The sequence below is a fragment of the Phyllostomus discolor genome, chromosome 3 (genome assembly GCF_004126475.2).
Source record: "Phyllostomus discolor isolate MPI-MPIP mPhyDis1 chromosome 3, mPhyDis1.pri.v3, whole genome shotgun sequence".
NCBI lineage: Eukaryota > Metazoa > Chordata > Mammalia > Chiroptera > Phyllostomidae > Phyllostomus > Phyllostomus discolor.
Window position 1 is genome coordinate 63,316,664 of NC_040905.2, and position 16,525 is coordinate 63,333,188.

Consider the following 16,525-nt stretch of genomic DNA (forward strand, 5'->3'; position numbering starts at 1 on the left):
ACTAAACCAGAAACTGCACTTCCAATGATGCCCAGCTGATTCTTGTGCTCATTAAATCTGAGAGTACTGACTGGCCATGGGGCAGGAAGCATGGGGGCTCCCACCTAAGCTACAATGGAGGGAAGGAGGGTGGCAAGAGATGATTTCAACGCCCTACCCCTGTGACTTTGGGCAACCTAGTTAACCTCTATTTCCTCATTTGTAAACTGGAGGTAGTAATAGTTCCTATATCACAAACTAGTTAAACAGTATGTTAATAAATATAAAGCACTCAGAATAGAATAATACTTGATTCACAAATGATGATGATGATAATAAAGCTTAATAAATTCACCTTAGTCACACAGAGTGTAAACTGGACATTATAAACCTCAAAATACAGTAATTTCACTTATGAGACCACCAACTTGGGTTCCTATCAATGAAGAACCTCAAAGGAGGAAAAACGTTGATACACTAGTGGTTTTGGGTAGATCATCTCTGGGTCAGCCATGACATCTTATCAGATAGATAGAAATAGATCATCATGTATCTGACATACCTATTGCCTACCAAAATTGTTTCTTCTACCTTTTAGTATTGTAAACTCGAGTCTTTGTTTGCTAAGAAGGCCAGAGAACCTCCTGGTGAAGCTGAAAGGTCTGTTTTCATAGTTGTAATGATGGTTGCCTTATAACATTAGGACTAGAATAGTTTTTTAAATAACAGCATTTATAAAAATATTTGCCTTAGACAACTGTATTTGTTCACCTATGTTGTAGGAATTTAACTCTCTAACAGGTTGATACTCAACCTACTATTATATCTTTGATTTGGACTTAAAAAACTAGACTAGTTAAAAAGGAGTCTGCAGACACTCTTAAAATACATATACACCAAATAAAGGTGTATATGTATTTTTCTTTTTGTAAAATGTATTCTACAAGTAAAATACAGTGATTTGCAAATTAACTTTGAAATGTGCATTGTAGAATCTAAATTTGCCATGATGAACAAGTGTCATTATGTGACAATTTAGTTAGTCAAGAGAACAGGTACATAAAAAGGATGTACAAAATAGATTCATATTAGAACCTCTAACTGTTTCAAATTGGGAAAATTTAAGTAGGTTACATAAAAAGCACTAAACATGCATATATTATACATTTAAAAAGAGCATGACTGAAATCAATGATGTTTTATGAGACTGTAGTACTAAGCTATAGATGATTATTTGATCATTTTTGATATTTTTTCTGGTTTTCCTCCCTCACTAATCTATCATTAAGTGAGGAAGATTATTTGTTTTCAATTTGACCCTTATAAATCTTTTAAAATCACCTCTATCTTTATAAATATAATTAATTCCTTCAAGTGTTCAGGTGCTAGAATATCTTCTGCAAGTATACAGACACATAATTTAGATATTAAACAGGGGGCATTATATATAGGTTATTGTGCAGATAGATAATGACATTTAGTTTATATGCTAGAAAATATTTGCATAAAGTAATAAATTTGCTGAGAAATAAACATCCTCTGCTAATATAAAATCTCTCAGATTTTCTTATACCAGGGAGCTCATTTGGAAATGCTCAAACATCAAAATGTTGAAACTTTCTCTTTTAATTATTGTGTAAACTGAAATCACTTTCCTAAATATAGAAAACAGCTTTGTTTTAAATGCTCAAGGTCTAATTAATCAGAGTAGCGTAGCTCATTTGTACCAGGGGAAATCAAGAGAGGAGAGTGGGGAAGAAATTCTCACAGTTGTCTTTGTTCCTTGGTGTTAACAGATTTAAAACTTCACCTTTTCCGCAAACTGTACCTCTGTACTGACAGTGAGGAAGCACAGCTGTGTGCCTTGGCCCTCCTGCCACACCACGTGGCTTTTGTCACGGCATCTGTGGTTAGGGTGAAGGAGCTCATTTGTTTAACGATACTTTGGTTCAAGACATCATTTGCCAGCCTCACTGAGGAAAATAAGTATGTAACCAGCACATGGGCACCATGTGAGTCTTTCTCTTTTCAAGTCCCTCTCTTTATTCTTTCAGGCCCCACCTCCTCTTTTCTTTAATAGGGGTAGGCAAAGGGGTATATATATATTCTTTCTCATATATACATATATAATATATATACATATATAATATGGATATATGAGAAAGAACACACAAGGGCTGCTGTAGAATATAAGACATCTGTATTACATAATTCTAAAACATAACATAACAACGTGGTAGGAACCAAAGAATATAAACAAAAATATCCAGTGGAATAACCAAATAAATTGGTACAGTGAAGAGAAAAACAGAAAAAGGACAAGGGGGACCACTGGTGTGACTCGAATGGAGCGTTCACGCACTCCGTGTGCTCTAGCCAGCTCTAACAGTGGCAGAGCTGTCCTCCAGAGGACGGGATCTTCCAAAGTCGATATGTGCATCTTTTAGTATCTTTCCTCCCTTTGGTAGCAACAAACTCTGGTTCTAGTATGGTGAAGGGATGCAAGGGAGACTCAGTGACAGGTTTGAATATTTTAAGATAAACTCTTTATAAACAGAGAACTAGAACATGTTTCTATGAATTCTCCATTTGGCAGAAAGAGCAGAGATGAGGGGATTTATTATAACATATTTCTATAGCCACTTTCTACAAGGGCTATGTCTTCTTCATCTTTGTGTCAAGTTGCTAACAATCTTGATTTGTTCATCTGAATCACACACTTTCTCTTCACTCTTGTATATTTTTGTGTTTAACATGGAAGATAACAGCCACAGTGTAAAACATACATTACTTCTACATAATTGCCTCCTATCTCTAAGCATCTCTAATCATTCTGTATGTTTTTCTTATTTGATTGAGTAAAATGTATTAGTGAAAATAGAAAAATAGAAGAAAAAAGAAATAAACTCTTTTACCTGAGTAGATTCTTGGTCAAATGACAGGTCTGGTTTTGAAATCTAACTTTTTTTTTTGTAGTGGAAAGCATTTCTAGGTCCATAAAAAGAAACATTTATTAATGTAGCAGAAGAATAATTCTAAAACTTAAAAACATGTAGGTGGTATTATGGGAAAATTAGACCACATACATTACAATATAGTATTTGGTTTTGTATTTTTGGAGAGTAATCTGATAATGTGTATTAAATATTTTTATGTATTAAGGATTTTAAAATATTCTGACCATTTGTCAAGTTAATTCTCCTTAAATAAAAAAATTTTACTCATTTGGTTTCAGAAAAGAGGTGAGGCCATTTATATGAAATATATATCATAAAATATACTCAAAATACTGAGAGAAGCTATCCTTAAAGAAAATAAATCACATTCTAAAAATTAATTTATATAAGCATTTTCAGAATGGTGCTACTAAAGATAATAAAAATTCCCATGAAGAGTAAATAAACTTGAGATGTAAATACACTGAAGTACTATTCAAGGTAAGTTTGGGAAATACGGTAATACATGGGAAGATTTACATGAAGCAATGTTAAATGACTAAAATAGAACACAAAATAATATGAACATGTATTAGAGTTATGGAAATATATGTAGCATATAAAATATGAGGTAAAACAGTTTAATGTTTATTAAGTTTTATCCCTCCTCCAAATTTACTTTCATAAAATGTGGAGAGAATCTCCTGCATGAGAAGTTTTCAACATGGCTTCTGTTTGTTACTTGCAGCATCAATGGTTGAGGTGCAGGTGAATTTTAAGTCTTGTGTCCCTTGTCAAACCCTGACAGAAACTGCAAGAAATGTGTTATTGATAAACTGAAATCTGGCTTGCTATTTATTACCAGGATAAGAAATTTTATCTACTTTTAGTTTTTTCTATTTTTTTACCAGGGTAAAAACAAATGTCTAATAGTAGTTGTAATATATATATATATATATATATATATAGATATGTATATATATATGCATTGATATATATATCATTCTGTTAAGGAAAAAAATTGCAGGCTTTTGCAATATATCATTAAAAGAGATTTTCATGGCTAATGAATGACAAGTCAACAAACATGAAATGCTGAATCTATCATGTTGTTTTTATCTCCCTTTACTTTATTCTTAAACTTTAGCTTTATTTTTTATTTTCCCTCTGATGTACATAAACTGCAATTTAAAAGACAATGTAAAAGAATTTTCTTCTTTCATCCCCAACCCCCACTTCCCCAATAATATTTAGGGCATGTCCCTCCAAATGTGTTTTTTTACATATACTTAATTTAAAAAAACAAAGACAAATAAGCTTGCAATTTATGTATTGCTTTGAAAACTTTTTCAATTTATCTATATTGTATCTTTTTACATCTGTACATAGAGATCTATCTTCTTATAATGATTGGTACATAGTACCAGTCAATGCTGGCTAAGAGAGATATAAAGTGAGGTTCAAATATGAGCCACATATTCAATATGTCCTAGTAGTCACATTAAAAAGGTAAAAAGTAACAGGTAAAATTAATTGTAATAATATGCTTAGCCCACATGTAGTCAATATAAAAATTATCAGTTAGATATTTTACTTTTTAAAATAAAAGTGTTCAAAATCCAGTGTGTGCTCAAGTCAGACTAGCCATATGTCAAGAGCCCAAGAGCATAAGGGGCTAGTCGCTGGCATGTCGGATAGGGCAGTAAGGGATGCACTAACAACTAATCCAAACCTCCCAAAATTTACTATTAGGAACGATAAAATAAAGAACATACCTTTGCATATCTTCCAACATTTGTAAAAATGTTTCTACAGAATGAAACTGTAGAAGTGAAAAGTTCTGGGTCAAAGGGACAGACAGATCAAATTTTAATAGAGTTGGCTCCAGAAAAGACTGTATTGATTTACATTCTCATCAAAACAGTGTAAGAGTATCCATTTCCTCACAAACTCATCAAAGCTGGATATACAATTTTTTAAAAAAAAATTTCCAGTTTGATTGGTGGAGAAATTTTGTTTGGTAAGTGGTGAAATTGAAAGTGGAGTTTCTTCTCTAAACTGCCTGTTGAGTTTGACTTTTTCTCATAACTGATAAAACCTGACTATTTTCTGCGTCAATGGAAGATCAGCCCTTCATTCTGTGTGTCTAGATTCTGGAGACTTCCCTCTCTTACAGTTTGCCTCTGGGAAGTGGCAGAGACACTCCTGTTCCTCATCCCGCCCAGGGCAGGGAATGAAGGCAGTCTTCAAACTTCTAGTACAGTGTGCACAAACCGGCACTGGTTGGCACAGATACTATCCTCCTAAGTTCCCCATTTTTGTAAAGGTTAACCAGAAACACACTTGGTAACTATCTTTTTGTGCCTTAGGATACAAGAAGCATGTTCGTTATAGAGAAAATCTGGAGTAAGAAGTAGCTTTACGGGGATCCGATGCAAAAGAGAAGACCATAATCACCACAAAGTCAATCGCCTTCGACTACTTCTCACAGAACTTTAGTTCTCAAGTGTGAATTGAGAGTAATTTGAGTGAAATGAGTCAAACGTGAATATGAGCCACAACCGAGGGAAAAACTGAAGACTGAACCCAGGGAAGAGTGCCGCCTTGGGTGAAAAGGAGAAAGGAGGGAGTCAGAGGGGCGGGGAAGCAACCAGCCGGTGTTAGCGTTTGCGGGGAGGTGTGACCAGCCCTCCGCGGACGTGCTCTACCGTTCCCAAAGAGTCTTTTCTTCACCGCGTTCCTCCTCTGACTCTGATATTCCCCTCTTCTAACTGAACAGCACATGGGAACTGTGTTTAACATGGATTTTTAAAACTTATTTTTTAGGCTGTTAATTTTAGACCCTGTAAATCCTACCGCCCATGTGTGCGGCACCTGCAGCGCCCAGGAGGAGATGAAGCTGTGCAGGTGGCGAGAGGCAGCTGCGGAAGCCTCTTTTCAGAGCAGCGAGAGCTGAGGCCCTGGCTTTTCACAAGCAACTGTAGGTGGGACAAGGAGGTACTGTCCTTGGATTCCCATGAAGAAAATAAAAAGGATGCAAAGCACATGCCCAAGAAGACTGCTCCGGATGGGAGGCAGCGTGAAGGAAACTCGTCTTAAGACGAGTTCACTACTCTAAAGGGCCCGATCTTTAACAAACATATTTATGGGAGTCATCATTCAAGGTAAAATGTTTCAGACTTTAAGAGAATTGAAATCCCTTCCCCCACTTTTCGGATTTATTTGCTTTGTTGGCCATGTGACCAAAGAACTGAAAGATCTAAGTAGCCACAATGACTACATACACAAAACAAAATTCCCAGGTCCTTTGAAAACAGAATAACTGAAAGGGTAAAATAGCTGCTACTTTTTAAATATATTACGATGTTGGGTTGGCTTTTCAATTCCTCTGTTATGTTATTGGATCACCTATGTTTTCAATATTTCCCTATGAATTTTGCATCAAGTGCTGCCTATTTACATTCGGATAGCATCTAACAAATCAGCACTTGGAAACATGAAAATACCTGAAAGATACATGATAGATTGACTCAGCAAAAGTTCTTTCAAGAATCTTTTTGTGATGGCCTGTGTCATGATTCGTGGGTTCAAGTGGAGCCATGGTTAAGGTTTGTGAGTCACTCAGTCACAAGTAAGGATGAATAAACTATCCAGGCTATTGAAAAAGTCCAGTTTTGCCACAACTGTTTTCAATTGTTGGGATCAAGTGTTTTCTTTTCTATTAAGGGGCATTAGCAGCCACTGACAATGAAAGCCAGAGCCCACCTGAAGTAGACCAGAGGAAATTTCTGGACTCACTTGCATAGCAACAATTCTTCAGCACTGAAGATATATGAAGTGTGACTGTAGAGTAATGTGGGTGATTAGGCTTCTCCACATGGCAGAACTCTCACATATAAATGTGCTGTCCCCTTCATGCGAGTCCTCAGAGAACCTGTGTACTTACTCCAGTGATGTGATTTGTCTGGAAACACTTTTGGACCTCCCCTCAGGGCAGAATTTTTTTGAACATTCTTAATAGTGACAAAATCTGTCCTCTGGGGGTGGATTTGATTTTTGGAAGTGGCACAGTGTTTTCATAGGGGACATCTGCTGTCTTTTTGTGTATCCAAAAATCTTTTCCTCAACTAATAGTTGGAGAGGCTGCATTTCTTCTATTGTTTATTCTGCTTCTGCAGGCTCTAAAGGAGAAATAGTTTCAAAAATGTCTTGGTAAATGATAATGTTGTCCCTGTTTTGGTCACGGAACCACATTCACCTTGGCTGACTACTCCCCACCAGTAGGCCTAAGTTGTGTGGGTGGGCTTATTTGACCACTCAATTCTAGAATTTGAGTGTTGAGATCTAGAGTTTTTAGATCAACTCCTGGTTTGTGCTTCTAGATCCAGATACACTCGGAGGCAAAAACTATCCCAGATTTGGAACTGCTGGCTACTGTCTCGCTGCTCCAAGGGGAGAGTGTGTATAAAAATAGTAGTCAATGCAAAAGAAAGCAGATTTGAGAAATGAATGATGATACACACACACACACACACACACACACACATATACACATATGTATACATCTGTAGAACGAGAGAGATGAAGTCCTGGTATGTGCTTCTGGATCCAGATGTACTTGAAGCAAAAACTATCCTGGGACTCTTTTGTGTCACAAGTCAATAAACTCCCTTTTGCCTAGTAAGTTTGATGTGCATTTCTGCCTTACAACCAAGTGAGACATGATGAATCCAGGAGAATTGAGCCAGGTCTGGTGAATAAATTAACTCACCAAGCAAAGGAGTAAGAAGGCCTCAAGACATTGATGACAAATTTCTACTCAAGAAACATTCATTGAGCATGGGCTAAATATTAGGCCTAATGGTGGAGGTGCTGAAATAAAATAGTCAGCTCAGGTTGGCAAGATGCTTTCAGCCCACAAGAGACTGCTTTTCTTTCTTTGTACATGTAGAATCAGAGATTCATTCCCAAGGAGGAGTTCGTGACAAGAATGTTTTTGGCAAAGACAGCACTCTTCGGCATTGTCAGAGCATGTCATTAATTTCCCAAGGTGACTGCTTTTTTAAGACAAAAATTATTTGAGATTATGAATTCTGTGTATTTAAAAATAGAATTCTATTTTCGCTCTGTGGTCATACTTCCTACTGAACATGAGCACGCAGAAATTTCTACTTAGGGGAGTGAGGACAAGATGGTGAGCACATAAATCATAAATTCATTTCAGATTTGGAAGGGACTCCAGACTGGTATGAGACTTTGCATTGGAGTGGGAGGGTTAATGAGAAGGGGGAAGTTAGCTCTGTCACCAGTTCTGAGCATTATTTCTATAGCTTGAGTTTTTACCTTATGTAAGTATTTTTGGTTGCTTCTTAGGATGCAAAGTCCAGAAAACTCTAATGCAGTTTTTCTCCGAAATGAGTAAAGTGCAGTTTCTTTGGTTGCAAGGCGTGTGATACACTCAGATAAAGAACAAGCTACTTTATTGCAGGGTGCTTGGGCTCAGGGTGCTTGGGCCAGGAGCTCTCGTCCCTTTATGGGCCTCCTGACCTCACCTGCTCCTCGTGTCTCTGCCTGTCTCCCCATCTGCTATCTGTACCAATTAGCTTCTCTTTCTACCACCCTGTGGACTAATGCTTTCCACTTCCTCATCACTTCAGCCTGCACAGATGCAGCACCCGTGAACATGACTCCTCCGAATTCAGCTTCCAACTTGAACTGGAAAATTCCTCCCATGCTCCTTAGTTTACATTCCTGAGGGGGACAGACTGATTAGTCCAATTTGTCACTTTGGGCTGGATTGCCCAGAATTGGCTAACCATGATCAAGGGCAGCTGTGATCAAGATGGGGGTTATGTTCTGTGGCATGAAGTAAGACCACCAAAGAGCAGGAACACCGGGGTCCAGGTCAGTGGGACAGGTTATGTGGCCGGCCTGCCCAGCCCAGCCTGCATCACCCGCCTGTGTCTTCCCCCACAGGCCCTGGTGAAAACGGACTCTGCAGAGAGGCTTAGTGGCTGTCATTTTTAGATCCCATGAATGTTCTTATTTCCAGGGACACCAACTCTTACAAAGTTGTAAAGATTTGTGGTAAAGGCATTAAAAAAGTTACCTCTTCAGTAAGTCAGAAAGTAAAAGAAACCATGATTCTAAGAAGTGACAAATGATGGTGATGGGTGGGACAATGGTGTGCTGGTCTACTGGGGACAAAGAGAAATAAAGGGATGGATGGCCTGGAGAACCAGTTTGGGACTGAGAAATATGCGCCCAGGGAGGCCTTCAAATGCTGTGCTCTAGACCCACAGCTGCCCCTTGTTCTACCCTCCTCTGTTCACTCACAGCCTGGACCTGTAGTAGGTCCCATAGATCAATACTGTAGGTACCCCATTGCTTATATAGGCTAGTCTTGGAAATTTGCCACCATTTATGACCTGGCTACATAGAAAAATGCATCCTCAGGGTTGAAAAACTGGCTGACTTATAAATGGACTTGTGGAACATAATTGCTACTGACATTGGGAACTGCCTATAAATAGATATCTAGGACTTACACTTGGGAACCAGTAGTCCCTGGAGCATCCACAGCTCTCAGAAGGAAGCTTCTGTTCCCCTTTCCCACAAACTACTTCGTTCCCAGGAAGAGAGTGCTAACAGGGTTTAGTCAGGTTTAAAGAAGCAGCTTAGCCATGAGCTGAAAGAGATTTTCATGGTTTCCTGTATAGGGATTAATAGTAATTCCAAATATTGGGGCTAAAGAGATAAAAGAGTGGGAGCTGCTCTTTGGGGGATTAAAAGCAGCCATCTCTTTGCCCCTTCTGCTTTTTTTTCTAGTGTCAGGAGGGGTAAGGCTTTGCTGACTAGTAAAGAATGTGTTAGGTAGCTTTAGCAAAAAGAGCTCAAATTTAAAGGTGATCAGAAACACCTGGTGAAGTGGTACATAATCCAGACCCTCTCCTGGAATTTGGTCAGCAGGTCCAGGGTATGTGCCCAGGAACCTGTATTTTTAAATGAGCACCCCAGATGATTCTGGTGCAGTTCGTTCCTGTACTATATTTGAGAAAGAAAGCCTGGACCCTGGGGAAGAATCTGGTTCTCCTGCAAAAATGTGTGTGTGTGCACACATGTGCCCTCCTTTAGTTCTAGGTTCCAGGAGAGTCTCTTGCCCAAGCAAAAGGATTTGCTCCTACCTGGCTCAGAAGAGCTCAACGTTTCACTCCGGGGCCAAGGCCAAGTGAGTAATAGTTTCCACTAGTTAGGACATTGACCTCTGAGCCAGAACTTCCTGGGTAAGAGCAATGGTTCTCAATGTTACTGCACATTAGAACTACCTGAGGAACTTTAAAAATACGGATGCCTGGGCCACCCTTCCAGGGATTCTGATTTCATTGTTTTGCATACGGTCTGAACATTTAGGGTATTTTAAAGCTCTTTGAATATTTCTAATGTGCAGCTGAAGTTGAGAACCATTGTGGTAGGGAAAATTACTTATTTTCCTGGAGCCCTGGCTAACTGCAATCTTACTATTATTACTTCTTTAACAAAATGGGCATCGTAGAATAAATCTTGATATTTGCATTTCTGCAAGGCTAAACAAAAAATATCAACAATATATAAAAGATAATAGTTACCTGTGAGCATAGTCAAAGATAATGGAAATATTCTTAGTCTGGCTCCTTTTGTCCTTTGGTAAGAAAGAAAGCTATGGCATGGCATAACTCAGAATTCTCTGAAGTATTTCAGAGATAAAGCAATTATAGTATTCTAGAGCAATTATGCCTCTAAATGCTTTTCCTAAAGAAACAGGAAAGTGTTGAACCTTTATGATTTCTTTGTCTTTTTCTTGAGACCTAGCTGATCAGACTCATAGTTGATGTAGGTATAATATTTCAAGGATATCTGTTGCTAAAAACAGGTGAATGAATTTAACAGCAGAAGTATCCATGAACTATAGCTTTTGAACAAATGGACAACTGAATTCGGATCACTGGAGGAACAATGACTTTATTGAATCTGTGGGATTGATACATTCATGTGAATTTAGTGACCAGTTTACTTCAGGCTGTTTTTTTTTTTCCCTCCATAACAGCCAAATGTATTTGGATAGTTTGAAAATTAAACTTATCTCTTGTCTAAAAACAGGGCAATTTTATATTTAAGAAAAATGACGTTTCTCTTAGAAATAGCTTGCAGGGGCTATGTCCAAGTGAGGTTAGGTCCCTGCTGAGAAGTTTATGAGACCATAAGCATGTGTTCAAATTAAGATTTCCAAACTGGGGGTTCTTGGGCAGAGAAATCCAAGGAATTTGGGGAGGTTCACATATTCTCTGAAACTGTCTGTGTAATTTTAATTGTATATGCTTACTTCTATTTTCTTAGGAGAAGGTCCATAGGGTTTATAACCACAAAGGCTTTACAACCACTAAAGGTTAGGACCCAGAGCTCCATACACTTACATCGAGACTCCTCCACTCTGGTCCCCTTCAATACAGTGTGTGATTGGGAACAGGGTATAGAAAAGGAAAAATGATAATATTCTACTTTGCTCTTCAACCCTGCTCTGCTCTGGGCCAGGATTATAGAGGTTTTCGTGATGTATTGACAGCCATGATGTCTTAACTCAAATTGATGTGATATGAATGACCATCAGAGGGACCAGCACTGGTGAAGAATCTGGCCTTTGTGTCCTTTGCTGTAGCTTCCATGCCATTCTGGGAGGAGGAAACAGTTTGCACCAGCCAGGAAAAACAGATAGTGGCTGAGGGAGAGCTCCTATTCTCCATGAACACAATGGGTTCCATTTGCTAATTGTAGAGCAGAAAGCAAATGTGATATTTTCCCAGCTGATTCCCGTTCCTGCATCTATTCAGATGGCGTCAGCTTGAGCAGCCATTGTCAAAGGCTGCAATTGCAGTAAAGGTGGACCTGCCTTTAACTACACTCAGTGCAGGAAACTGTGGCTTTTTGCGAATGATAAAGAGTAATGACTTTATTTTAAAAACTACTGTAGATAGGTGGTTTCCTCAAAATTTATTCAACTTATAAACATTAATTCTGATTCTTTTAGGGGGAATATAAGGGAACAAAATTTTCTTCTAGGTGACATTAAGCCTCATTACGGGGAGAAATGTGATTTTTGTTAAAACAATATTTTTAAATAAAATGTATATAATGTTACATAGTATTACCTTTTCAAAACTTTAGTGTGGGGCAGATATGCAGGTAAATTTCCCCCAGTGAGGGAAATGTAATATGTGAAGTTAAGTTTTAATTATTATGACTAATTCCAAAATATATATGATCAATACATAATAGTATTCATAGGGATTTAAGGAGTGCCAAATACTTTGCTACATATTTAGATAGAAGGCTAAAGTATCATATTTTTATAAATTTAAAGTAGCTATAATAGTTTTATCTTTCAGGAAAATTAGTTTCCATTTGCCTAAACAAGAAGGAAAAGAAAACTTATTTAAAATTGAGAAAACTGTTTTTTTTTAATTTGAATTTTTGGACTAAATACAAGGGACTCCTTTCCGTGTTATATATACGGAAATACCTACAAGAGTTAAAGTTGTCACCGCTGCCACTATAAATTTGAATGACCACCAACCATCTAAAATTTAGTTTGTATTTGCTTTTGGCTTTCTAATCAGCCGTTGGGCCCAAGCTCTTTTCAAAGAGAGATGGCAATGTCTTACTTTCTTTAAAGAAGATTCCAGCAATTTAAACTTAAAAATGGCAATAGATTTGAGCTACTGGTGGCTTATGCTCTCAAACAATAGTGAAGGCAGCTGAAGATTCCTTCTCTCTAGTACATGAGAAATTAATTAAATGCAACATTATTAAATGCTTATAATTTTTCAAAATGTTTCAACCTTTAAAATGCCAGTAACCTTCCCCATGATAGATATATGACTGTGGTGGCACAAATAAAAACAAATCAATTCAAGTTATTTATTGCAAATTAGAAATGAACATGACTGATTGCAAAACTCATAAAAATTGGATATTCATTCTACTTGAAGATTCTTTTTAAGGGATCTACTGTAGGTGATATGGAAGGGTGTGGATTTAAAAAAATTATTATCACAACAGCATTTTAAATCACATTGATTTTTTTCAGTATTTTCATGCTATCACTTCAAGATCTCTGATAGTGGGATGTCCACATAAAGTTCTCACTGTAGATTTGGTTTGTAGCTAGTAGAGTGTAAGCTCTCTTAGTTTACAAAGCTTAGGAAAAAACTCTGATCTTTGAATCTTTAACAAACAATCCATGTTTTTATTTAATCCCAACCCATGTTTTCTATTTAATAAAAATTGCTATCATGCTATTTTCCCCAATCCTGCCTGATATTCTTTTGGGGGATGCTGCCCTGGCCCATTCTTTGAAACAACATATATAATCTAGCAGGTCACATGTCAACTGGGCCTTAGGCTGGAGCCGAACTTGGAAAATATTTTTCAAGCCATCCTGTCTCTATCCTTTCATTTTGAGGTAGAACTATTGGGAGTGTGATGGGAAAAAAATAAAAAATAGCATTGAGTGGGAGGTTGGGTCCCATATATGAAGGTCTTACTGCTGCCAGATTCTGTGAATGAAATGGGCGGGGAGAATTAGTACCACCTTCAGGTACTAGCTGTAGGTGCTAAAGCCTCCCGTAATCTCTCCTTTAGTGAGCTCCCTAATGTTAGTGTGGGCTCTGCCAGCCTCTAGAGGAGTTGGAACCCGGCCTGGCTAGTGATAGCCACAAAGGGCAGTGAGGCTCAGTTGGTCATCACTGGGTGAGGAAGTGTCAGGATCGCTGTAGATCTGAGTCAGGGCTAAACTCAGGATTTCTTTCTTTTCTTTGTAAAACCGTAGTTCTTGTCCTGCTTTCCTGGCTTCCTCCAACTCCCTCAGGGCCATTCGTAGCTCTTGAGAGAGAATTCCTGGGGTCTCCTGCTCCTTCATGATCCAGTCCAGGGCCATGTGGCTGCGCATCTTTTCATCCAGGGAGTACTGGGAATAGTAGGAGATGACTTCCTGGGAGCCAAGAAATAAAGTCCAGAGTGTCAGTCAAAAGCAACAAAGGCACCTGTGTTCTTGGCCTTTGGATGCTTCTTTTCCTCTGTCCCTGCCACCCCCCACATCCATGAGGGTTTTACCAGTGATGAAGCCTTTCTGATGTTCACAAACTGAAGCCAAATCCCATGACATACTTCTTAAAGAAAATGAAGGACTAGCTGATATGGCAAAGCAAAATCACTCCAGGTTGAGTTAAAACACTACACCAGGAAGAGTAAATAAAGTTCATGGAATAGAGGCCTGACCTCACTAGAAAATGTATTGTTAGCATAAGGAAGATGACAGTCCAAATCGCTCACAGAAACTACAGAAATAACTTTAAAAAGTATTATGGCATGTGGGCATTATCATTATTGATATCATATTGGTACCTTCATGTACATGGTCTCTTACTTCTGTAAACAATTAAAAATCAGTCACTACCTGTCCATTCTCATGTGAAAAATTTGCCAATACATTGTAACGTCCTGTATAGGTTTGACGGAGACAATTTAAGAAGAGTGGATGCATTGCTTATTTTTATTTTCAAGAACATATGGTATTTATTTATGACCTTAACAAATTAAAAACAATCATGGAAAAGTGTTTATAACCAACCCTGCATATTTCAAAGGCCTTTTATAAAATCAAAGGAAAAGAAAAAATAACCAAAGCCATTGTCAGCTACTCATTTCTTTTCCATCTTTGACATTTTGAAAGCCAGACTTTCTATGCAAAGAACAACTAAAAACTCCTGGGGCTGGAGTATATGGAAACTCTTACATCCACCTCATCTTGCTGACTAGGGGCTTTGTTCCTCATACAAATTCCTGTTGGCGAATTCTTGAAAATAAACTACCATCCTTCAAAGTCTAATGGTGGATAAAGGAGGGTAAATCTTTGAGGATAGTGGGGGAAAACCATTAAATACACAGGAGAGGGTTTCCCTTTGCCATTAAAAAAGGGGGAAGGGCCCTTCTCAGGTAGCAAAGAAATAGTGAGACCCCCCTCTCTGAAAAATAAAAAAGAAACTTCCAAAGCCAAAAACACTGAGGTGATTAAATGCCAGTTTGCCCACTTTTATAATCATTTCTGTTGCATGCTGGGGACTTTTGGCTGTGGAGAGAAAACCCCTCCTGTTGCAACAGTTTAATCTCTCCTCACTGAGGAGATTCCCGAGCATGTGCCCTCGAGTTACCTTCTGCATTGGAGAGTGAAGGACATGCATTCTACGTGGGCAGAACAGGTAAATAGAGCATATTCTGCATTTGCCTTAGAAATGAAGTCTGTCTTAGTGATCCCTTCATTCTGGCATTCAGTACATGTATCTAAATTGGTCCTATGCCCAATGAAAGTTCTTAGTATGCATATTTGGACAGTTCCTGATTCAAATGTTTGGACATTTTATTTATATATATATATTTCTTTTTGTTTTGTTCTCTGTTCTTAATAGATAAAGTACCAAATTTCAACAGAAAAATCCAAATGAAGGAAATCCCCCAGGAAGATGACTAGCCATCTGCTATGTCCACATGACACAAACCCACTCCGGACTGTGAAATCTCACCTGTCGGGAACACTTTGTTTCACGCAGGGCCTTCAGGCTTCCATTCCAGTGTAACAGTTGGAAAATGGTCATCAGCTCCTACAAAATGCAAACATCTGTCATCAGTCTTAAAGCAGAAATGTGGGGGGGAAAAGTGCCTCAGTGACAGCTGAGCAGGACATAACTGTGGTCCCCAGCTCTATCAGGGAAGTAGAACACACAGTATTGTCAGAACACTTCAAGATTACCAAACACCCGAGTCCTGACTTCCATAGCATTCTTCCTTCCTTCCCCTGCTACATCCATATTTGCACAATAAAATGACTAAATAATTAATATCTTTCCATTTTACCAGTGTAAAAAGAGTTACATTGGTGTGTTCTGAAGTTATCTAAATAAACCAGTGCATCTGAGAATAATGTGTAGGAAAGGTTATTCACCGCATCATTTTTGAAGTTGCTTGAGACTGAAAGCATTTTAAATGTTCATTTTTAAAGGAATGGTTAAATAAAGTATGATATTGAAGGGTGGCAGAATATGCTGCCCCAAAATATGCCACTTTGGTGTATTGATTACTTTGAGCTGAACGCACTTGAAGACCAGCAAATACAAGGAGAGGCTTTCTCTGAACTGCTCTTATCTGTCTAAAGACAGATCCTCCTAAAGGCACTGATTCACAATCATTCCAGGGGAGTTTCACCAACCATGGGAAACTTCCTCTTATCACAGGAGAGGGAACAGGAAGTCAGCTGTGACAAACCATCACACCTCCCACAATTCTTCTAAGGGCCTGTTCAGGGTCTTCCTGAAAAACCATTTCCTCTCCCCTAAAAGGCCTGCATCCTGTCTCTCCTTGCCTTATTAAGATGGTATTTAATCCTGAATTCTAAGCTACCCCAGGAGGTAGTACTTGTTTTTCCCTAGGTATCTCTCATGTATACATGAGGTATTTATGTCAATAAACTTAATGTTTTTCTCTTGTTAATCTGTCTTTTATTACAGGGGTTTTAGCTAAGAACT

The 16,525-nt window shown here is 38.2% G+C and overlaps 1 protein-coding gene across 2 annotated transcripts in view; it reads right to left on the reverse strand.

The window, feature by feature from the left end:
• Nucleotides 1-10,893: 10,893 nt before the first annotated feature.
• Nucleotides 10,894-16,525, reverse strand: part of LIX1 (limb and CNS expressed 1) — a 50,583-nt gene continuing 44,951 nt past the window's right edge. The window contains exons 5-6 of one of the 2 annotated variants that reach the window (XM_028513815.2): nucleotides 15,527-15,604; nucleotides 10,894-13,938 (exon numbers count right to left, since the gene is read on the reverse strand). In XM_028513815.2, coding sequence (XP_028369616.1) covers nucleotides 13,651-13,938; nucleotides 15,527-15,604 — 366 coding nt within the window. In that variant the 3' untranslated portion in view covers nucleotides 10,894-13,650. The remainder of the gene's footprint in view (nucleotides 13,939-15,526; nucleotides 15,605-16,525) is intronic. The other variant, XM_036020584.1, reaches the window with a different exon arrangement.